The sequence below is a fragment of the Vombatus ursinus genome, unplaced genomic scaffold (assembly GCF_900497805.2).
Source record: "Vombatus ursinus unplaced genomic scaffold, bare-nosed wombat genome assembly UNPS02014847.1, whole genome shotgun sequence".
Classification (NCBI taxonomy): domain Eukaryota; kingdom Metazoa; phylum Chordata; class Mammalia; order Diprotodontia; family Vombatidae; genus Vombatus; species Vombatus ursinus.
Window position 1 is genome coordinate 5,986,724 of NW_020954625.1, and position 24,691 is coordinate 6,011,414.

The window sequence follows — 24,691 nt, forward strand, 5'->3', positions numbered from 1 at the left end:
GTCACAAAAAAGTGAAACACTTTGAATGCAATCATAGGATTGGGTGGGCCATAGTCGAGGACCACAGGGCCCCAAGGAACCTCTTCTTCCTGCCAGATCACATCAACTTTGTATTCCCTCCTTTTCCTCCTGGGATCCCTCTGTATGGAGGAGGGTGGGTAAAGCACAGAGAGTAACTACGTCTCTTATTTTTCACTGTTTCAAAGTAGTTAAGCACCAAGAGCTGTGGAAAGCTATTATCACAAAGCTTGTTAGAGACTACTTCCTCCTCCAGCTATGGTGGACTTAGGAGGTGACCAGGTGAGGCAGTGCATTGACTGCTGTACTTTTGAGGGAGAAAGATCTGAGTTTGAATCCGTCCTCAGATTCCAACTTAGCAGCGTGACCCTGGCAAGTTACTTTACTTTTCTGAGGCTCAGGTTTCCTCATCCATGAAATGGGAGTGACAATAGCCACTCAGCAGGGTGGTGGTAATGTTCAAATGAGAGAGTATTTTGCTTTGCGAACCATAAAAGTATTATACATGTACTATCCAGAATTCTTCAATAATTATCCACATAATTCTACAGTAATTAATAATAATAACTCATCATTGGAAGTGTTATAAAGATTTACAAATCATTTTCCTCCCAACCACCCCATTAAGTAGGCAATTCCAATATTGCTGTTCTCATTTTTCAGCTGAAGAAACTGAGGTCCAGGGAGGTAACTTTTACAAACAGCATCAGATCCATGATTCTAATCTAGCTCTTCTAACTCTGCCTGAGAAAACCAGGATGTGTTTGATCATTTTCTCAATCAGGCAAAGGAAGATGACATTTTTTAAAGGAGGGAGGGGGAAGAAAATCAAGTGCAGAAGATCTCCCCAATTCTTAAACCAGTGGCTTGAGTTCAGTGGAGTGCACGTTGATTAAGCACTTGCTGTGTGCAGAGCACTATATTGTGCTAGGGGAAATACAACCTTTAGATAAGCTAATGTCTTCTCCACCTTCCTGGTGCTGGAAGAATGACCAAGTCAGTTCTGTGCTACTCACCTAAAGGTTGGGGTGCCTTGGTGCACACTTCAGGAGGCCCATTTTTGAACTTTACTGGAGGTGGGTGTTTCTTTGGCACCTGGCCAGGCTTTTCAGCCGGCCCCCTCCTGACGTCCGCCTTCTTTTTCTTAGAGGCTCTCACTGGCTCTGCTAACATCCTCACTTCTCTGGGGAAGGCGGTGAGCACCTGGATAGCCCCCGTTTTAATCTTGGCTTCTAATCCTTCTTTTGTACCAAATTCATCTGTTTGGGAAATTTTGTAAAGTGGCAGCACATGGAGCTGCTCATCTTTGGGAACCACACCCACTGACCGGTTGTCTTCTTTTGTCAATGTACAAACCTGTGAAGAGAATCACAGAGAGAGGTATCAAGGCTGAGAGCCTTCTAGGTACCAGGGCATCTCCATGGAGGACTCTTGTTTTCCCTTAGGGGCTTTGAAATCACTCTTCAGGTCCCCAATAGTAAGTCAACTCGGGATACTTGCGATACTCAGCATGTTTTCCTGTTTCCAAACATTGGTTTCTATTGAAGTACTATACTAGTCAATACACATTTATGGAGCGCCTGACATCCAAGGAACCTTGCTAAACGTTAGGAACACAAATAAAGTAAAAAATAATTCCTGCCCTCGAGACATTTACAATCTAATATGGGGAGACAACATGGACACAATTGCCCATCATATTTGAAATTCAGAGAAAGGCAAATAAAAACAAACAAACAAACCAGTGTTTCTCCTGAAGAGCTCACAGTCTAATGGGGTGTGGGGATATGGGAACCTTGTACCAATAACTATGTACAAACAAGACATTACAGCACAAACTGGAGATAATCTTCGAAGAAAGTCACTGGCATTAAAGGGGCCAGGGAAATGCTTCCTGGGCAGGAGGAAGGGCTGTAGCTTTTTGCCACAACTTTTCTTGAAGAAAATGTTCATGAAGAGACAGGGGGAAAAAGGATTGTTTCTTAGAGTAGGACGCTGAGCTAAAAGAGAATGTATTTTATTTAACCCAAGTGGTCCTCTCAGACACCAACTCCAGCCAACATTAATGGGAAGAGACAGGGCTGAAAATGCCAAGGAATCCTTAAATGACCATGTTTGGCTGTAAAGCAAAGGAACTCTGCTGGTTACTCTGTGATACCAGAGGCTGAGCATTAGACAGAAGAGATGGGTATGGTCTTATTATTCTGGCAGAACTGATATATCCACAAATTTTCCTTCTTTAATGTTTAGGCCAAACTAACACTTGTAGCTAAAACATTAATTTCAAAGAAAATATAAAACCAGCATCAATTAATCAAGCAACTCTTGGTTCCAATTCTGTACATGAAATCTCTGCTTCCCTTCCCGATTCCAGTCCAGGCCTCACTAAATGCCTTTCACCCAGACCTGGAGGCCTGACAAGCCCTCCCGCCTCTGCTGGTCCTCAGCCAATAATTGCTTTCCAATCTGGAACTATTTCAAAATGGAGGCTTGAAATACCCAGCTCCAGTGGCTTCTTGACCTTATCCTCTGCCCTGCTCCCATTGGGACTTGCTCATGTTTTTGATAGAGTATTTTCCTCGAGAGGAAGCTCAGCTTAGTGGATGGAAGGCCAGCCAGGAAAAGAGGAAGACTTGGGTTCTAATCCTGCCTCTGACACATACTGACTCTGTGACTATGCACAAACTAATCCCTTGGTGCTCCCAGACAACCTCCTAAGAATCTAAATTACAGACTGGTTATGCATCTGCAACTGGAAGGGATTGCACCACTGGCAGTACCCTATGAAGGTAATGAAGGCGGTGAAATCCCAGGCCTAGGTAAAGAGCCGTAAACATTTACCTCATCATAAAAATGTCTCACAATCTCACACATTCCCCTCAGTATCAACCAATTTGTCACACCGAAGAATTTTAAATAAATGATTAGAAGAGGGGAAAAAGGGGAGAAAAGAATTTTTAGCCTTCTGACTTCATTAGAGAAGCTGAGAAATTGCTTTCTTGCTTAGAGACCAAATGAGAAACAGCCATTCTGACATCATTCTGTATCTTCATGGTAGGATGCCACCTTCCTAAACTTGAGGCTGGTGGGGTTCGGTCATTAAAGGAACACATAATTAGGTGATGGCTGTCTTATTTGGGAAGTGGGTGCAGCAGCAGCTAGGGTAATGGTAAATTTGAAGGCCTCACATCAAGGAGAAAATATTGTAAGTAGCCAGAAAGCAACCATTCAAATATTACAGAGCCACAGTTAGGATCACACAAGATCTAGCAGCTTCCACATAAAAGGAGTGGAGGGCTTGGAATATGATATTTCAGAAGGCAAAAGAGCTAGGATTACAACCAAGAATCAACATTTAATGAAAGAGGAAACACTAAATAAAGTTAAACTGTTTACATTCCTATATAGGAGGATGATATATGTAATAACTAAGTACTTTATCATGTTTAGGGCAGTTAGAAGGAGTCCACATAGGCAGAGGTCATGAGTATGAGTGATTATTTTGGAATAATCTCAAAAAAATGAAGGCATGACAAAGAGGGATGCATTGAGAGAAGGGGGAAGAGAGGTAAAATGGGGAAAATTTTATCACATAAAAGAGGTGCACAAGAAAGAACTTTTTTAGTGGAGGGGGAAATGGAGGGTGGTGGTGGTAGGCAATTCTTGAATCTCACTCTCATCAGAACTACTTCAAAGAGGGAAGAATATATCTACAAGTTGGGTATAGAAATCTTTCTTATCCAATAGGAAAACAGAAGAGGAAGGGGATAAAAGATTGGTGGAGATAATAAAAGGGAGAGTGGATTAAGGGAGACAGTGGACAGAAGCAAAAAAGATTTTTGAGGAAGGACAGGATAAAAAGAGGACAAACAGAAAAAAAATAGAATGGAAGGAAATACACAGTTAATAATCATAATTGTGAATGTGAATGGGAAGGGTCATTCATAAAATGGAAGCAGATAGCAGAATGGATCAGAAACCAGAATCCAACAATATGTTGTTTACAAGAGACACATTTGAAACAGAAAGACATATACTGAGTTAAAATAAAGGGCTGAAGCAGGATCTATTATCCTTCAGCTAAAATGAAAAAGGCAAGAATAACGATCATAATCTCAGACCAAGCAAAATAAAAACCAGACCTAATGAAAAGAACTAATCAGGGAAACTACATTTTGCTAAAAGGTACAATAGACAAGGAAGTAATATAAAAAAATTTTACAAAAAGTTTCTCTAATAAAGGCCTTGTTTCTCAAATATATAGGAACTGAGTCAAATTTATAAAAATAAGCACCATTTCCCAGTTAATAAATGGTCAAAGTTTTTAGAAGAAATCAAAGTTATCTATAGTCATATGAAAAAATTGCTCTAAATCATTATCACTTCACACCTATCAGAAATGACAAACGCTGGAGGGAACGAAGGAACATAGGTATGTACGTGAAATAACTGTTGGTAGAGTTGTGAACTGGTCCAACCATTCTAGAGAACCATTTGGAACTATGCCCATAAGGCTATAAACTGTTCATACTTTTTGACCTAGCAATAGCACTACTAGATCTGTACCCCAAAGAAATCAAAGAAAAAAGGAAAAGGACCTACATGTACAAAATATTTATAGCAGCTCTTTTTGTGGTGGCAAAGAATTGGAAATTGAGGGGTTACTCATCAATTGGAGAACGGTTGAACAAGTTATGGCATATGATTATGATGGAGTACTAGTGTGCTATAAGAAATGACGAGGAGTGTGGTTTCAGAAAAAAACATGGCAAGACCTACAAGAACTGATGCAACGTGAAGTGAGAAGAACTGGGAGATCATTAGCACAGTAACAGCAATGTTATAATGATGATCAACAGTAAAAGACTTGGCTGTTCTGATCAACTATCAAGATAATTCCAAAGGACTTATGATGAAAAAACACTATCCGCCTCCAGAGAAAGAATTATATCATTTTCTCACTTCCTTTATTTTTTTATTTTTAATGATATGGCTAATATGGAAATATATTTTGTGTGATTTCACACGTATAATTGATAAAATTTTTGCTTGCCTTCTCAGTGTGTGGAGAAGGGGTGGGAGGGAGGGAGAGAATTTGCAACTCAAAATTTAAAAATAATGCTATTAATAAATAAATAAATAACGAATTGGGGGAAAAAGTTGAATGGGCTGCCTCTGGAAGTTGTCAATTCCCTCTCATTGTGGATATGTGAGCATATATATCTTTAATTAAAGATCAGGTGATACCCTGCCAGGATTGCTGTAGAAGGGATCCTTTTTCAGGTATGGATGCAATTAGATGGCCAATGAGAGCCTAACTCTAAAAGTCTGTGAATCTGTGAAATTTTTAGGAGTGTACTGATTTCCTCTGTCTGTATAGACTAGATGAGCAGTTCTCAACATGTGATATGAGGACACTTGTGAGTCCCCAAAGTCCTTTCATGGGGCCCATGAGATTAAAGCTATTTTTTACAGTAATACTAAGATACTTTAAATTCTAATATGATAAATACTTATAGACATAATACACATAAAGAAAAACTCTTTGGGGTCCTCAATGATTTTAAGCCTGGAAAAAGGTCCTGAGACCAAAAAGTTTGAGATCTACTGGACTAGATATACTTCTTACTGACTAGATAATCCAAGACTTTCATGGGTTTTCAGCAACTCAGAAAAATAAGTAGAAGTGGGTTGAGCAGCAATATAATAAGTACTTGTGTGGGTTTTCTAGATAAACTTTATGGTGAGACTTCTGATAATTGCATTACAGAGCATCTCAGAACATGTTTGGAGTCTGAGAATCCAAAGTTCTTTCTAGTCTAAGTGAGAAATCACCTGGTATCATGTTGACTTTTCCTGAAACATCAAGAATTAGAAGTATTGAACTCAAAAGAATCTCACAAAGCCTTCTTATTTTGCCAGTTTGAGGAAAGCCTTTGCCTGTTTCAATACGTGACACATCTATAAATGTATTCAATGGCAGAAAGTACCAATTTTAGCAATATATTCCCTCTTTTAAACCTTTTCATCTCCCTCATTGCCCATTAAAATGAATTGTGCCAGATACCATGCCATGCTTGTGATCAGTGAAAACAGATGTGGTGAGAAGAGGGCTGGGCATGAGCACCCTGAAAATAAAGCACATTCCTGATGGAGTCCATCAGTTTGGACAGCAACCTCCAAAAGCATCGCGATGCTCCAGAAACACTTGAAATTTTCCTTGGAGGGTCTCTCAAAATATTATACTTATTTTGGCAAATATCCTCCTATCAATGACAAACTCTCTTAGGGTGAGAAGATCTGTTAAGGGACTATTGCAAATTCCAGGTAGGTGTAAGATGTATTATTAGAGTAGTGGCAATGGGAATAGAGGAAATGGGATGGATTTTTACAAATGGTGCAGAGCCATTGTTAATAGGACTTAGTATCAGATTGATGTGTGAGTTGAGGAAGAGGAAAGATTTAAAAACAACTTCAACATCCTTTCCAGCTCCAAATCTATGATCCTGTGGTACTGGATTTGGAGTAAGGAACTGGGTTTAAATCCTGTTGACACTTGTACAACCTCACCAAATCACTTAGCCACTATGGATCTCAATTTATTCTTCTATAAAATGAGGAGAGAGGTAGCATGAAAGGGCATTGGCTCTGCAGTCTGAAGACCTGGGTTCAAGTCCTGCCTTTGAGGCTTACTAACTGTGAGACCTGGAGGAAGCCACTTAACTTCCCTGAGCCTCCATTTCCTCCTCTGTAAAATAAAGAGGCATTATTTGAGGACCCTAGCTCTATAATACTATGATCCTATGGTTAAACCATCTCTAAGGCCCATTCCAATTCTTGGTCTATGAACAAGAAATGCTGGGGAAATGGTAGAGCCCTAGACAAATCCTCAAGTCTGAAAGGAGAAGCAGGTTGTGGTTTCTGGGCTTTTTGCTCTTTTCAGGAAGGGAGGTAAAGGGAGGGTATCAACTCCAATGGCAATGTAGCAGGATCAGGGGCTGTGGCCTTGGAAGCCAGAACCACTAGTCAATTGGAAACAATTACCACTACTACCAAGGCTGTGACATTACTAAAGTAAGAGCAGCACTGGGCTGCCATGATTGCTGGATCTCCATCCTGGTGCAGGTTGTGGCTGCTTTTCTAGTGGGCTTCCTTGTTGGTTTTGGCTCCACTCATAGCTGTCCTGTGAATCATCTGTGTGTAAGTAATCTAACATTATCCACTGTAACTGACATTAAGGATCATTTGGCCAGCATAAAGTTAGTCAGCTTACAGAGAGACGTCATGCCTTACAAAAAGTTTTCAAAACATTCTGTATTTGTGACAGCCCGCTGTAAAACATAGGAAGTAGAAATATAGGCCCCTAGAATACAAAAGAATCCATACAGCACCTTGTTGTGGTAGCAAAGAAAGAAAAAAGTGGCTGCCCATCGATCAGGGAATGTGAAATAAATTGTGATACGTGAATGAAATGATGAATATGAGAAATAAAGAAAAAAATAGGTAGTGACAGAGTGAAGTAAGCAGAATTGGGAAAATGACACGCGTGAACACGACAATGTACATGAACAGAAGAATAAAACAAAACTGAACACTGTGGTATTATGATGACCAATTTTGGCCACTCAGAAGAGACGAGAAAATGAGCCCATTCTTCAGGCAGCTAGGTGGCACAGCGGATAGAGCGCTGGGCTTGGAGTCAGGAAGATTTGGCACAAAGTAGGTGCTTCATAAATCCTCACTCTTTTCTGTTCCCATCTCCTCCTTTCTCTTTATTGTAAGGCAAGTCTCATTAGGCAGGGTGGGGTGGGGTGAGAGGAAAACGAGGCAGGGGACATATAGGGAAATGACTGTGATGTAAAAATAAAAGGTTTCAATACAACCTTTTTTTAAACTCCTACCTATCATACCTATCCATCTCCAAATAAATTGGCTAAAGACATCAACCAACATCTGCCCACAGCAAACACGCTTATTTCTCTATAGCTCAGATACACTTCCAGGAAAAGTTTTCAAAAAGTGAAGAAAAAACAGGTAAAGTTTATTACATTTCTTTACAGACCACTTCCTGACTTTCATAAAGTTTTCTGTCTGCCTCCTTCCGGGTCCATCTTAACCTTTTAGTAGTCAATGAACATTCCATTTTGTCTGTTTTCAGAGCAGCATCCATACATACATGCATCCATACATACATATGTACATCAACCATTAAGGACAAATGCAGATCCTTAACATGAGTTCATGCATAATGACATCAAAGCTTCCAGATATTTTCATTCCAATGTCTTTAAAATGTTCTGCACAAAGCAGACCATATTAATTCAAGTTCAACTAAATGATTCCTGGTGTTACCCTAGCCTTTGCCAATGGGATCTTTAATTCCAACATCCACATTCATAAATTCGTGGTCTGCCCAATTTTCAGTGAACTATCTTGAATAGCCAAGAAGAACTGTCATCTACACCAAAAACATTTTTATGGTAATCGCAATTATTTTACCATTCAATTTAAAAAAAAAAAAAAAAGGTTTTTCAAAGGAAAAAAAAGTCATACTTTAAGATTTTGGATACTACTGGAAAACCTCCCTCTAAATGATTTCCAGACAGAGGAAATGCCATGGTATATCAGCCAAAGCAGCACAATTAGATTCACTATCCAGGCACTTCACGAACATTTTGGTTTGAAAGCAGGTTATAATGAACTTCATGGTAGAAAACAACCTTTATATTAATAATTAACATTGCTCATGAGTAATTCCTAGAAGTAAACACCAAAAATGATTATCTTCTCAAAGGTTACTATAGGAGAACCAGGATGGATTTGACCTTTTGGGCAAAGGAAGGAAGCATATTCGGGCAGTGGTCCCAAAGCATGACCTAGTCCAGGTACCTAAAAGGGTTCCAAAGAAGAGGAAAGGATGATGACGATAACCACAATCATTACTGATGAACATGACATCTGCACTCCACTAGAAGTGGTGGAAAAGACCTTCCTCAAGTTCTTTGTCCTCAAGACATGCTCATGGGATCATATGGTAAAAATGAGAGAGACAGTTCAAGTGGTCCATTGCTATTTTGTGGATACTAAATAGTCAAGACCGAGGCCTCCAGCATTTTGGGTAGATTTTCCATGAAGGATTCATGGCAAAGCATGGGCAAGAACTACACAAGGTGCCAGGTTTGGAGGGGCTTCAATTTTTCACAGTGGAAGGAGCACCCACATAGATGGAGCTATGAATCCAGAGAAAACAATGAGAACAGGTAACACCAATTGGCAAAACGAGCTTCTGTTCTGGATTTGTGTATCACTCCATCCTCAGAAAGTGAGGTTTTTCAATTTCCAAGATACCACAATAGGTCTTTTAAGGTCAAAGGCTAGTTTAAACAGACAATTTTCTTGCACGACGTGCGTCCTTGCTAGCACAAGAAATGTGTTTTGCCATCACCAAGTACATGTTAGGGCTCCTCTTGAAGTCACACAAGCTCCTTGAGGAGGGGGACTATTTTGTGTTTTTGTCTTTATAACCCTGGTGCTGAACCCAGAGCAATGAACATAGCAGACAATTGACAAATGTTTGTTGAATTGAATTTCAAATCATGAAATTGTTCGAATAGCTTTTGATGACTTCTGAGTGCTTAAAAAATGGGTCAGAACTTCAACACAAATAAGAAATGACTAGGAATAAACCTGGGGAAAGAGTTTGCTGGGGCACATTAATGCACTGATGGTGGAACTGTGAACTAGTCCAGGCATTTTGAAAAGCAGTTTGGAACTATGCCTACAGAGTCACTCAACTATGTGTAACCTTTGATGCAGGGATATTGCTACTAGGCCTATACCCCAAAGAGATGAAAAGAATAGGACAAGGACCCATCTGTACAAAGATATTTATAGCAGCTCCTTTTGTGGAAGGAAAGAACTGAAAACTAGGTGAGTGCCCATTAATTGGGGAATGGCTGAAGAAATTATGGTCAGTGAAAGTAACAGAATATTCTTTATTGTGCCATAAGAAATAACAAAAGTAACAATTTCAGAGAGACTTGGGAAGACTTGTATGAACTAATGAAGAGTGAAATGAGCAGAACCAGGAGAACAATTTATACAGTAACAACATTGTAAAGGCAAACAACTTTGAAAGACTCAGGAATGCTAATTGATGCAATAACAACTATAATTCCAGAGGACTGATGATTATCTGTGCTATCCATCTCCTGATAGAGAATGAACTCAAGATGCAGAATGAGATAGACATTTTTGGACATGACAACATAGGAGTTTGTTCTGCTTTACTATGTGTACCTGTTGCAAGTTGTTTTTTTTTCTTTCTTTTTCCAATGGGTGAGGCGAGGAGGGTTGAATGGGAAAGAAAATGAATGTTTGCTAATTTGAAAAAAAAAAGATTAAAAAAGAGAAAAAAGTTTTAAAAAGTGATAATTTGCTTTAGACATACCACAGTACTTCCATTATTCATGTTATGTGTGTCTTTGTGAGCATGGGCACAGAAGTCTATGCAGGCAGTAACCCCAGAGAAAGGACGTCCATCCTTGCGACCAAGACGGCAATCTGAGCCAAGGTGTTCATTTTCTACCTGGAAAATAAGGTCAATAGAATGATCTGGAAGTGGCATTAAGAAACTTTAGTTTTCATGGTAGAATAATTCTGAATTGCCTCATCACTAGTAAGAAAAAAAAATCTTTTTTGCATAAAACAAACAAACAAACATAGTGTACATTTACCATCTGTGTTGTAGAAAACAATAATGACTAGATTAGCAGTATTTTGGGAGATATTTTCTAAGTATAAGAAGGGCAGCTGAGGACACTCATGGGGACGGTGCCAAGGGCTATCAATACCAGACTTTCAGGCAAGAGTCCGAGCTGCTGTTATGCCTAAGGGCAGAGAAGAGAGGTGCCTCTAGTGGAGCCTCTCAGGGTAGTGGCAAGAATGCTGGCTTTGGGAGCAAGAGGCATTTGGTTCTGGATGCCACCTCCCGCACTCAGGAGCCATGAAATCTGACAAGCAAATGATGTCATCTCTGTGAGCTTTACTTGGCTATTCTGTTAAATGGAATTAATAGGCAGGGACCTGCCTCGCAGCGTTCTTGTGATGCTCAGATCAGTTTGTGTAAATATCAGTTATTATTGGGATACAGGAAGGACAGCAATATTACAATGGAGCACACAAGTGAATCTCACAGGTTACCCATTTTGGGGATACTTTGGAAAATGTGCCTGTCATCAACTGATAGGTTCATGAGCCAGAATGCAAAGTGGTTTACAGTCAATGCATTTATAACCAGAGGACAATAATATTTACTATGAAATAAAAGCATTTAACTTACTATTTCCTTTGCTTTTTATTTATTTTCTGTCTTCCTTAACGTCACCTTTTCCTCCTTCTAAATACGGCTCTGCCTCTCTCTTCCTTAGTCTGCTTCCATTTTTTTTGTTTCCCTCAGACTATTTTTTTTTAAAAGACTATATATTAGCAAGATTATTTTCTTCCTGCTTTCATCTTTCTAGGCTTTGCCTCTTTAATGGTGCTCTTTAAGCTTCTTACTTTTATCGTCATTGTTTTTCTGTTTGCAATTACACATTTTCATTCTTTGCTGATTTTCTTATTTTCATTTTGTTTAAATTTTCCTTCTCTCTATAATACTGTTTTCTTAACCCCTCTCTACTCTGACCTGTAAAAATAGTAGAAAATACAAAAACAGATTTGTTAAGAAAAATATTTTTATTATCAAATGCAAAATAGCCCTGCTGGACGTAGATAAAAAAATTACTTCTTAGTAAAGTTATTTTCATTTCAATTTAGGAAAGACTGATAGTGATTGATGTTGATCAGGCATTAGAATTGAGCAGGGCACAATTCCAATGATGCCAGAAGGCAAAAGCATTGGAAGTCTTCGAAACAGGTCCAATAGATCCATCTTAAAAAGGATGTCCAACTTGGTGAGTTTTTCCTAACTCACATGTGTTAATAAGAATTTTGTTCAAATGTAGGAGGTTGAAGTATATTAAAAGTGAATTCTCATACCATAATTGTCTCTGTATGAATCTTTAAGACCCACCTGGTTTTGGAAAGCGTCTGGAGCAAGTTTCTTATATACAGGAGCAACATCTGTAGCGAGGGTTTGCAAATTACTTTCAAGGTTTTCTTCCTGTGTAAAAAGCATGATATGCATCAATTATTCACTAAGGATGGATGGTAAATCAATCTCGAAGTAGGCAATGTTTCTCCTCCCCAAATGTTTAATCCCTTTGACCTTTTATTCTTTTTTTTTTTTTTTAAGGCAATCGGGGTTAACTGACTTGCCCAGGGTCACACAGCTAATAAGTGTCAAGTGTTTGATCTGAGGCTGGATTTCAACTCAGGCTGACCTTTTATTCTAAGAAAAGATATTCCAGGAAGAAGGCATTTGTGGCACTGGCAGCCATGATTCTGGGTCTTACTCAAATTGATCTAGCCACACTATCTTCTGGCCTGTAGGTTCAGGAACCTCAGGGATGCTCAGTGCTCACGTCACCACAGGCTCAAATTCCCCATTCTACCTCCAGAGATCCCTGTCTAGTCACCTTCACTGGAAGCCCAACATGAAGACGAGCCTTCTTCCAGCAGCGTCGGAAAAAATGACACCTTCCTTGAGGTCAACTCAACTCTGTCGAAGATCAGACTGAGCAGATATTTGTAAACAAGACACTTGCTACACTTGTTACTTAATACAAACTGTTAGTTTGTATTAAGGCAATTTAGCATTAGTGTAATCCCTTCTTCAGAGTCAGAAGCAGAAGAGAATCAGGCAGTGAATACGGAGGGATTCCTGGTTAGTGCTTTACAAACCATGAGAGTGGCTGCTGAAAAGAAGCTGTGATAACCAATTTACAAAAGCTTCTGTTTTGGGTCTTTAAAGCATTTCCCGATATAATTTAAGTAAAGTGAATCACTTCATATATTTAAACATAAATGCCACTCTAAGTAAGCCCATTAAATCCAGTCAGTCTGGTATTCACTCTCTGACAGGGGCACTAATGGGTGCTCTGTTGGAAAGCATGGCAGCCCTCCATGACTTACTTTTATAACCATATTAACTCTAATTTGTTTAGTGCAACCTATATATTGTTTCTCAGTATTCTTTGACTTTTTTTTTCTGTTTTCAGCTACCATTTATAGATAATTTTGGAAAGGTCAGGAGCCTGAGCATCACTGGGTTGTTTTCTTTAGTTCCTTTGAAAAATCAACAACAACAATAGCAATGGGGATAATTACAACTCTCATTTCTATAATGTTTCGTGGTTCCCAATGCACTTTCCTTATACTGACTCTTGAGTGGTGGTAGTGCATCTTACAGTTGAGGATTCTGAGGCTTGGGAAGGTCAAATGAAAGGCCCAAGGTTACAAAGGAAGCACCGAAGCAGAAGCTTAAATTAAGTTTTTTCCACTGGTGCTCTTTCTATCGGACTTTCTCACCTCAGAAGATATTAGTAAAGTATGGCTTAGTTTGTCATATGATTTTGAGTGGAAAGGGATTTTAGAGATTACTTGGCCCATCCCCCTCATTTTAATGATGAGCAAAGTGAAGCCTCCGCTCTCTCCACACTGAAATTGGCCTTTGATCCCCCTTTGCCTCATTCTATGACAAGATGTAAAGTGTTAGCTTTTTAAGGATTTTTTCTGTTTTCCTTAATTTTTAAAACCTTCAGTTTCGGCTGTGAATAAATGCGGATGATTCACATACTTTGCTTAATATAGATAACAAAATCAAATTTTATGGCAGCTAAAAAGCTAGATGCATCTTCTTAAGTATCTTTCAAAGGAGCTCTGATACCACTGTCAGCACAAAGCCCTTCCTGATTCTCCCAACTGTCTGTATACTCTCCCTTCACTTATAATTACTTTTTTTTTTTTTGGCCAGGCAATGGGGTTAAGTGACTTGCCCAGGGTCACACAGCTAGTAAGTGTCAAGTGTCTGAGGCCGAATTTGAACTCAGGTCCTCCTGACTCCAGGGCTGCTACTCCATCCACTGTGCCACCTAGCTGCCCCTTCTTATAATTACTTGTACTTATTTTGTAGTCATATTGTTTTATCTGTGCACCATGGTTTCCTCCACTAGAACGCAAGCTCCTTGAGGGTGAATTATTTTATGTCAACAGGATCCGAAACAATACCTGGCATGGGTGCTTTTATCAAATGCTTGAATTGCAATGAAATCACTCCTTAATTCTCCATTCATTCTACTATCTTATCAATGTGGGTTTCTTTCCCACAGTGGAGACTGGAACCCATCCCACACAAGTCCTGTTCAGCTTCTCCAAATTTGCCATACTGAGTCGGTGCAGCGGGTTTTTGTTGTGTTCTCTTGACACCGTGGGAATACCAATGTAGCAAGAGAGCTGGCTTGCACCCATCAGTTAGGCTCTTGCTTTGTGGCCAGTCCATCTTCTTCCCCGCCATACGCTTCTTTGTTGATATCTTTTCTACTGCTTCTCTTGCACAATTAGTAACTAGTCATGTGTTCCATCCTGCTCCTATCTGCCACCTCTGTATTACCTTTTGATGATCATCAATTTCAATGCTTTGGCTACTACAATAGTATTAGAAATAGTGACTTTAGGTGATTGGCAGCAGAGTCTTTAACAATGAACCAATCTTAGTAATGTAGAAACAATTCTGTTGCCAATGATGGAGTCAAACCATAACTCACTTGCACTGTTTCTTCGGGTAAATTGCATCTTGGGCAGTTTGTGACTTATATTTACTGCTCATAGCCCCCGTGTTGCTGAGGGAGGAAGTTAGTCATTTCATTTTGTCACCTGACTTTATATTGGGACTGAAAAGAAGGTAAATTTGTGACAGGGGATGCTACTTTTATGGGAAAGATTATGAGAGAAGTGTGAGAGTGACAAAAAGTATTGGGCCAAGAGTCATGAAATGTTGGCTTTAACTCCAGACCTGCCACTACTTCAGTGTGTAACCCTGGACTATTATTCCATCTCTCTCTAAGTCTTAGTTTCTCTCTCTGTAAAATGAAGTCATTGGATTTAGATGTTCTCTAAGGTTTCTTCCAGCTCTAAAATTCTGTGGGTCTAAGAGCTGAGGTCATTTTAAGAAAGATGCACTTGTTACCCAGAAATATTAGAATTACGGATGAATTTTCATTAATTCTTAAAATAGCAACATTTGGATATCACAAGAATTTTTCTGGATCGCCTGAAAGCACACTCTGCTTGTTCTTGGTGTAGCCCTTGGTGGGAGACTTAGAGGCACCCAGAGCATCCTTTCATGGGGAGGCGCTGCCAGACTGCACTTTACGGTCATCAAATACTCTACGTGGAGTTGTCATCCAACAGAAGTGCACCAAAATATTGTGTGAATGAGGAGGAAATGAAACACTTTTCTAGATAGTAGCATAGATTTACCAAGTCCTTATGTCATCTAAGAATTATCCACCTGCTCTGGGTTTACTTTCCATTTTTCTCTATATTTAAGAATTTTCATGGTGACTTGGGTTTATACCATGTTAAGCAGAAATGTAAATAACAAGATTCTTTCTTACGCACATTTTCTTAAATAAAAACTCTTCCATATTCCATATCATTCTTCTCTATTTTATACTTCCTTAAATTCATGCCCACTTCATTATGGACTTTTGTTATTTTAGGTGTTATGATCAGTTAAGGTGTTGGAAAATTAATTGGGTCAGTGAAAATGAGCAAGCTATGCTAAAATAAGGTATGGTCTGTCTGTTGTTGTAGAGTGTAGGAATTCTCTTACTTCTGTTTCATCAAGACAACATTCTGGGAACTGCTAAGTGAATATGCACAGGGAAGAGACACAAACACACACAACCCTCCTTCCCCCCAAAAAAGAGAAGACCTTAGAATCATTTAATGAATTAACTTATGCTTTTCCCTTCAAATTTCCATGGTTTTGTGATACTAAGTTAATAAGTAAGTTAGTCTCAGATAACCAAAGTAACCCCTAATTAAGATTGAGAAACAGAACTTACTTCTTTGGGATCATCTGCAATTAGTCGAAATCTTCTAGGGTTCTTGCTTCTTGCAAATTTGCAGCCATTGAAATACATGCTCCAAGAGCATCCAAAGGAAAAGGATGCACCACAAGTTTCTGGATCCAATCCTTGGCATGCACAGGTACGACTACAAGATGGGTAATTATAATGTAATAAGCAGGTAAAGCCAGGCATCACTTCAGGCAAAAGAGTCAGCATGTGACCTAGAGCAGGGCTTCTTAAACTTTTCCTACTCCTGACCCCTTTTGCAGCAGGCATGGTTGGCATTGCGTGGTCTGAGAGCATACGTAGTACTAAGTGCACATGCTTTGTTTACAGAATCAAGGCTGCAGTGAAGTTGCTTGATGCAACACTGGTGCTACCAGAAACACCTTGGATTCATTACGCGTTTGATTTTTAATTAATTTTTGGTCATTTAGCATTCAAAAACCTTTTACTATTGCCAAATGGGGTCACCACTCACAGTTTAAGAAGCACTGATAGACAATAACTAAGGGCTAAGGCATAATTTACAAGACATATTTGGGTTTTATGACTCTTCTTAAATGAATTAACTTAAGAAACTCCACAGATTAAAGCAGTTCTAAGGTACTACCTCATACCTATTAGGTTGGCTAATAGGACAGAAAAAGTAAATGACAAATGTTGGAGGGAATGTGGGAAAAATGAAACTTTAATGCATTGTTGGTGGAGTTGTGAACTGATTCAACCCATTCTGTACAGCAATTTGGAACTATGCCCAAAGGACTATAAAACCAGGCATACCCTTTGACTTAGCGATGTCACTGCTAAGTCTATATCCTGAAAGAAATAAAAAACAAAAAGGAAAAGGACCTATATGTACAAAAATATTCACAGCAGCTCTTTTCTGGGGGTAAAGAAGTAAAAGTTGAGGTGAAGCCCATCAGTTGGGGAATGGTTGAAGAAGTTATGGTACGCGATTAAGATGGAATACCATTGTGCTATAAGAAATGATGAGCAACATGCTCTCAGAAAAACCTGGAAAGATTTGCATGGGCTGATGCAAAGTAAAATGTACTGTGTACAAAGTAATAGCAATATTGTAAAATGATTATCTGTGAATGACTTAGCTATTTTCAGTAATACAATGATCCAAGACACCTCTGAAGGACTTATGATGAAAAATGCTATCCATTCCAAGAGAAAGAACTGATGGTGTCTGAATATAGATTGAAGCATACTTTTTTTTTTTAACTTTCTTCATTTTTCTTGAGTTTTTTTTAGGTCTATATTTTCTTTCACAACATGACTATTATGGATATATTTTTCATGACTACACATGTATAACCTATATCAAATTGCTTGCCTTCTCAATGAGGGGGCTGAGGAGGAAGAAAGGGAGAGAATTTGGAACTCAAAGTTTTAAAAACCAATGTTAAAAATTGTTTTTTTTCATGTAACTGGGGGAAAATAAAACACTAAATAAAAGCTAAAAAAAAAAAAGAAACTCCACAGAAACTAAAAACATGGGTGACTTTGACTGCATTGAAATTTGAGACTATTATTTTGACTTTTCCAAAATTAAGGTGTTTTAAAAATTAAAAAACAAAAAACAAACTCAATATCCAATCCCTCCCAATGCCAGAGCCAAGTAACTTCCATACTATGTATATTTTTCTAAGATATGTATCATTATCTAAGGGGAGGTACCTTTAACTATTTAGGTCTCCATGGGTGACTAAGAAACATTAAGTAAAGTGCAGTAATAACTTTGTTAAGAAGATAGCTGACTGGTCAAAGTTTTTGGTTTATAAACAGGCCTATTCTGAGCTAGAGGCCTTGAGTGCCTTCTGAGACTTCTTTGGAAAATTAGTCCTCATCTGGAAAAAGTCAGGCATCCCTGAAGAAAAAAAATCTGCTCATCTACATGAAAAGGTTTCCATAGTGACTACTGATTATTTGTACATTCCACAGCAAAATTCAGAAGGAGGAAATGGTGGAAGTTTAAGGGTGTGCAGTCTCTAAACAGTTTATTCCAAAACTGAAGGAAGAGATGGTCTGAAGTACTCTTGCGAAATGTGAGAATGGCTTATTTAGGGATTAGCAGGCATTAGAGTGATTCCCCTCTCCTCCCTGCCTCTCACTCTAAATGGAGAGGCAAGGTGATGCTGCTGGGGAAGGAGAAAAAGGTAAGAAAGAGAAAAAGAAGTAGGAAGATTTGTTTTTGTAGTAAGTCTGGTGATGGAGACTCTAGATGCTTAGGGGGCAGTCAGAGGAAGACAGGACCTGACTAATACAAGAAAAGACAGGCTCTGGTTGTGAGAGACCCGTTTGCTTCAGAAAGGATAAATGAAAACTTTGGAATTAAGGCTTTAAAGGAACTTAAGAGGGACCCCCTTCCCACCCCTACATCCAGCTGCCAAATTAAGAACCAAAAGATACTAGGATCATAGAATTTAGAACTGGATGGGATTATAGAAGTCATCTAATCTAATGCGTTCATTTTACAGATGAGGGAACAGAGGCAAAAGAGGTTAAATAACATGTCAAAGCTCACGTGTTAGCAGAGTTAACATTCAGACCTAGGTCCTCAACTCCAAATTCAGTCTTCCTTCTTACACTTGGCTTCGTTACTGTAGACCCCAGAAAGTGTTCTGGAGGTGCAAGCTGTCCTATTTAGAGGTTCAATTCTACAGAATTAAGTTGAGCTAATTGAGTTCATAGCATATATAGTTCTGGACTTTATATATTGGTAGGATCATGGGTTTAGAGCTGGTAGGAACTTTAGATCAGGGAGACCTCAAGATGTTCATAAACTTGGAGGGGGAAATTATAATTTTATTTTTTCTCACTTCTAACTGAAATTTAGCATTTCCTTCAATTGTTTAACAACATGACTTCTGAGAAGGGTCCATAGGCTTTACCAAATTGCAAAAGCAGTCTATGGCACAGAAAGAATCAAGAAGTCTTTCTTTAGGAAAACCACATAGTCCAACTCCTTCCTTTTACAAATGAAGAAACTGAGGCTTAGAGAAGTAAAATCAATTGCCTAAAGTCATACAGGTAATAAGAAATTGGCAGAGACTGTTTTTGAATCTGTGACCTCTGAGTCTGAATCTAGTGATCTGATTAACAGAGTAGCCCATGAAACTAGTTTATAATTTACAAGGTAAAATAGCTGAATGAAAATTGAGTTGGAACTGAAGAGAGACAACTCCACAAGAATGAAGGAATTAATGGAAAAGCATTTTAAAGGGGGTAATTATGTACACATCACTGTGTTAAATGCTGAGGATATAAAACAGTCTGCTCTCACTGAGCTCACATCTGAGTAGGGACAGACAACACACATAGAATGCTTCTGACACAGATTAGATGGCAGAGTCCAGTATTCCTTAGGGTATAGTGACAAAGCAGGTGGTAAGGACTCTTTAGTGCAATTTTCACTGATAAAACCATATCCATTTTCGATCTTGAATTGTGCGACAGTACCAAGGACTTTGATAGCGAAAGCTTTCTTTTCTGGCTCTTCAATAGATGTGAGAGGTGGGGGGTGGGGAGCTGAAGAGGCTGTTGTCAACCTCTTCATTTCTACAAGGGTTACTTCCCTATAGATAATCACTGTAGGTATGTTCCAGGGAAGGGTTGGAAGCAGGGCCAGTGGTCTGAGACACATACTGTCCAGGGCTCTTGGGTTTACCTGCCTGCAGGTTGGTGCTCAGCAGTTGGTGGTGGCAGCGAGTATGGTAGGTCCCTTCTCCACAACGTTCCCTCCCTTGATGAGGGTTGTGTGGGCTAGTCTGGAAGGAGGGTCACTGGTGGGTAAGGAAAGATGCTACTTTTTCCGGGGCTCTGGGTCCTGGGCTATCATCAATGGGTCCGAGGGGAGGGTGTAGTTGAGTTGGTGGCAATGGCTTGAAAAGCCTGGTACTCCCTGCCTCTTGCCTCTCCCTCTGAGTATCTTGCTGCTTCAGCCAGGAAATTATATATCCCAAAATGGCTTTGAACACATTGGTCCAGAGAAAATGACTACCTTATGGAAGTTGTAAGAAATGCTCTAATCAAAGGCAGGAGCATGCCAGTCCTACCCAGCTAGTCTCAGCTCAGCTTTGCCTCAAAAGCACGATCATAGTTTGAAATTCAAGTAGTGTAAATGAGAAATGTCACAATTTGTAAAAGTAAAAACACTCTCAGCCTGAGGTTATAGGGACTGGGAAAAACCTTTAACATCTGAAAGAACACTGTCCAGTGGAGGAGAGGCCATTCAATCATTGCCCAGAACTTTCCCCAGGCTCAGATACCACTGTGGACTTGTATTCATCCATTACAGGAAAGCTCACGACGTGCCAACTGTCTAATTGTGGTAAGAAGTAGGGTTGACATTACAACTGTAATTTTTCAAGACCTAAGCCATCACTCAAACTTATAAACATACACAAAGAAGTTTCATTCCTTTAAATATTTAGGGAAATAAATGAGCGAAGCATAGAAAACACAAGAAATCAGCCTAAATCACTGCAGTCTCTTGCAAAATGTTCCCAAAGCCTCAGAGTCAGTAGCTCATTGGCACACGTTACGTCTATCACGGTCCTAACTGAGATATAAAGATGAAAAAAGCTCATGAGAGGAGACAGAAGTAAAGGGAAAGGAATGGAGAAGATGGGAAAGAAAAAGAAAAGAGATCTATCTCTACTGTTGAAATATCTGTGTTGAAAGCTCAATGTATTTCACAATAGCTTAGAGTTTATGCCACTCACCACAATCAGTATTTCTGAAATCCCAAGTTGGTGCTGACAATAAATATGGCAATCTTTAAGAAGACCACACAGATTTGAAGAGTTCAAAATCAATATTATAAACACAAGAAAGGTTAGGAAAGTAGCTGCTAATGGGACCAAGATAGTGATAAATTTTAGGCTGTCACTGAAAAAGAACTGTCACCAATCACTTAAAAAAAAAACCCAAATGCATCGCTTCCTATATTCCCACTCATATGTATGACAAGCTGCTTCCTTTCTAACAAGAAAAAAGTATTGTGGAGTAAGGAACTGGGAAAAGACAATCTGGTCCAGTGAGACCCAATTCAAAAAGTACAGATAATTAGTAAACTTTACAGATATTAGGAAATACAAGTTTTTAGAGAGCAAGGACAGTATGAAGAAATAAAAGGGCTATTCTAACATCTTGAAAAATAAGTAGAATGATGTGGCTTCTCTCTTCAAGAATGGAAAAAAAAACCCCAATCATATGGCTAACTGGAAATAGGGCAAAGCAAAAATGGTGGTATTCCTAGGGTTAAGATACATGCTTTGAAAATCTAGAAGGTAAAAGAAAACTAACTGGATCTCTGTATATCAAACAAGTCAATTGAATGTTGAGGATTATTTTTTTTTTTGAGAGAATCAAACCAATTAAAGTTGTGGAGAAAAAAAAACTTAAGCAAGTTAGAAGCATAGAGTAGGAAAGGAAAAAATACCAAGAAAAGAGGACATAATTAAGATGCTTGAAATGAGAAGGCTTCATCAGAAGACAAAACAAGAGGATGAGCTAAAAAGCTCAATTGCTTTTAAAGAGGATTCAAAAGAGAAGACCTAGGAAATCAGAACAAACACAAGAAGCAGCAGGTTGGAGATTATCAAAAATGGAGCTGAGAAATCTGTGGCAAAAGTTGCCTGTACACTATTCAAGAGCATTTAATTAATTTCTCTTGGAGGCAGCCACAACACTCTCTTTGGGAACAATTAGCACAGACATGTCCTTGATTAAATCCTTTCCACTTCTATTAAGGGCGGCTGGAAGAGAAGAGAATCTTTTACCTTATCACTGGGTAGTATGGTGGCAAGAGTACATTTTGCTGAGAACAGTATTCTGAAGACTTCTGTATTCTAGGGATTTGTGATTTAATCAGTTTGAGAAAGCTCTCTTTACCACACACAAAATAATTCCTTCACACTTTAGACAAGTATCTCCATTGGTTGCTATGTCCACAAAACCTAATCTTGTGGCTGCCAAAGTTCTAGAGAAGGGTCTCTCCCAACAGTGCCATATGATGGACACAAAGCTGGGCACTGACTAAGTTTCCAGCCTAGGGTCATTTCCTGTTCATCCAAAGGCTTTCAAATACTTTTCCATACTTACTCTTTTGATTGATTGAGAATTTTTATTACCTGATTAAGGTATCAGAGCTAAAATGGGGAGGGTGGGTTTTTACCCCAACCCTTACACATAAAACTATGGTTATCATCCCAAATCAAATTTAAATGAATATCACCATCACAAAATTAAACAATAATCGCTAATTTACTTTTAGTGTTGATAAAACCTCATAGGACTTGAAGAGTGTACACACACATATACAAACACACACAAATCAATTTTTTACCAAATGACTATTCATTCAAAGCAGTGAATGCAAATTCAATGTTGAAATGCTAAACTTATCTGTAGCTTCCACTCTCTGCCGCCAAAGCACCATCACAAAAGCAGCAGCCTCCACAAAGCTTGGCAGCCAGGGGCAACGATGCTGAACATCATGACATATATATCTAAGAACTCTGCACAACATCTGTACTGCATCATCACTTGTTACTAGCAAAGTAAGAATGATGTCCTTCTGTCAAACTACTGTATTACCAATGATCCAACATAATTCTGAAGGACATAAGATGAAAAATGCTATTCAACTCCAGAGAAAAAACTGATGGAGTCTGAATGTAAATCAAAGTTTACTTTTAAATTTGTTTCTTTATTTTTCTTGTTGTTATTGTTTTGGTCTGTGTTTTCTATCACAACATGACCAATATGGAAATATATTTTGCATGACTTCACATATATAACCTGTATCAAATTGCTTGCCTTCTCAATGAGGGGGGAGGAGAAGGAGGGAGAGAATTTGGAACTCAAAATTTTAAAAAACAGATGTTAAAAATTGTTTCTATGTGTAACTGGGGAAAAATAAAATATTAAGCTAATATATTTTTAAAAAACAAATGACTGTATTACTATTAGGTTTAATTTTAGTAAAAAGCCATATATGTGGTACTGCATACATACACACATACTATACACACATACACATACATACATACATACATATAAATGCGTTCTGGTTTAGAAAATGAATATTACCATCACAAAATAAAACAACAATCACTAACTTACTTTTAGTGTTGATAAAACCCCACAGGACTTGAAAAGTACATCGGAGTGCACGCACACACGTTTGTGTGTGTGTGTGTGTGTGTGTGTGTGTGTGTGTATAAAAACACAGATGGTTCCCCATTTTCTTTCCTTTTATTCCTTCTCCTATAAACAAGTCTAAACTTCACAGGAGTTTAAAAAGAAACTCAGAAGGAATGAAAAATGGGAGAATTCTGGAAAGGTCTTCACCCACTCAGAAGCAATGGCATGAAATTTAAGCCCTTCAGAAAAAAAGTGGAATACAGTTCAGTGTTCCCAAATACCATTCTTACATGCACAGTGCTTTGTTTACATTCCTGTAGAAAATCATCCCTAATGAGTACACTGTTTTACTTCTTCCCATTAATGGTCTGTGAAAACAGAATATCAACTGGAATATCAGTCAATATTCTACAGACAGAGAGAATTATCATTTCAGTATGAAAAAGGTACCCAGGTTTCTGAGTAAGTTACACAAGCCATCTCCAGGTTTCTCAAAGAAAATCCACAGATATCACTTACTCTTCATTAAGTGCACAGCGCCGGGTGGTTGGGCAGCCATATTTGTTGAGACTCTGGGTCAGCTCTTGATATAATGTGTCAGCCAAGAGATGAGGAATTCCCTCCCAAGCCAAGATGAGGATGACAATGACAGCTGTCTGGCAGTGGTGGCCTGCACGCTGGCGAACCAGGCAGAGGAGTTTTTCTTCATCACTGCTTCTTCTTATTACCTGCAAAAGCCAATTGTATTCAACATTGAGTTTAGAAAGAAAAGGCTGATCAGAGTCCAGCATGATGTCTTTTAGGAATCTAATAAGGGTGATCCCTTTCCATTTAAAAATTATCCTTTCTGTAAAGAAAGTGAAGCTAGCTCTTTAAAGTACTTCCTGATTTTTTTTACTTGTTATTTGGACATTTCTCTCCTCAAACCCCCAACAAATATTCCGTCCGTGATTCCAATTCCTTAGGTAACTTCTCCTAAAAGGCTGTGGGGGTTATACCAAGAGAAGAGTTACTAAGTGTCAGCTAGGAGGTGAATAGTGATTTACATTTCTTAAGATTCATTTTGGACTTGCTGCCAATAAGCAGTGGAATATTGGTCCCCAGTGAAGATCACAGGGGAGAAGAGTCCCAAAGGAAATGCAAAAACTCACACAATACTGCAAATCACCAACATTTCATTGAACTGAGTCAACACACCAAATACCAAACTATTAACACTTCCTAGCACTCCACAACCCACTGATGAGCTCTATATTTGTTGGCAGAAAGTCAACTGGCCAGTCAAATTAATCAGCAAAAGTCTCCTATTACTGGCACTCCCATTTTAAACTCCTGATGTAATCCTCACTCCTTACGAGGTACATTTTCCTAGAGAACATCCACAGAGATACTCCCACCATTTTCTACAGAATGTTAGCAACTTCTTCAGATTTGTGTGTGTGTGTGTGTGTGTTCCTCTTGTTGACAGTGATCTTACTGTGTGTACAAAGAGTTCT

General features: G+C 38.8%; 1 protein-coding gene across 1 annotated transcript in view; it reads right to left on the reverse strand.

Annotated features, from left to right (window-relative positions):
- TET1 (tet methylcytosine dioxygenase 1) overlaps positions 1-24,691 on the reverse strand; it is a 166,052-nt gene that overhangs the window by 13,378 nt on the left and 127,983 nt on the right. The window contains exons 7-11 of the mRNA XM_027840713.1: positions 23,715-23,923; positions 16,029-16,179; positions 12,092-12,181; positions 10,469-10,606; positions 1,035-1,374 (exon numbers count right to left, since the gene is read on the reverse strand). Coding sequence (XP_027696514.1) covers positions 1,035-1,374; positions 10,469-10,606; positions 12,092-12,181; positions 16,029-16,179; positions 23,715-23,923 — 928 coding nt within the window. The remainder of the gene's footprint in view (positions 1-1,034; positions 1,375-10,468; positions 10,607-12,091; positions 12,182-16,028; positions 16,180-23,714; positions 23,924-24,691) is intronic.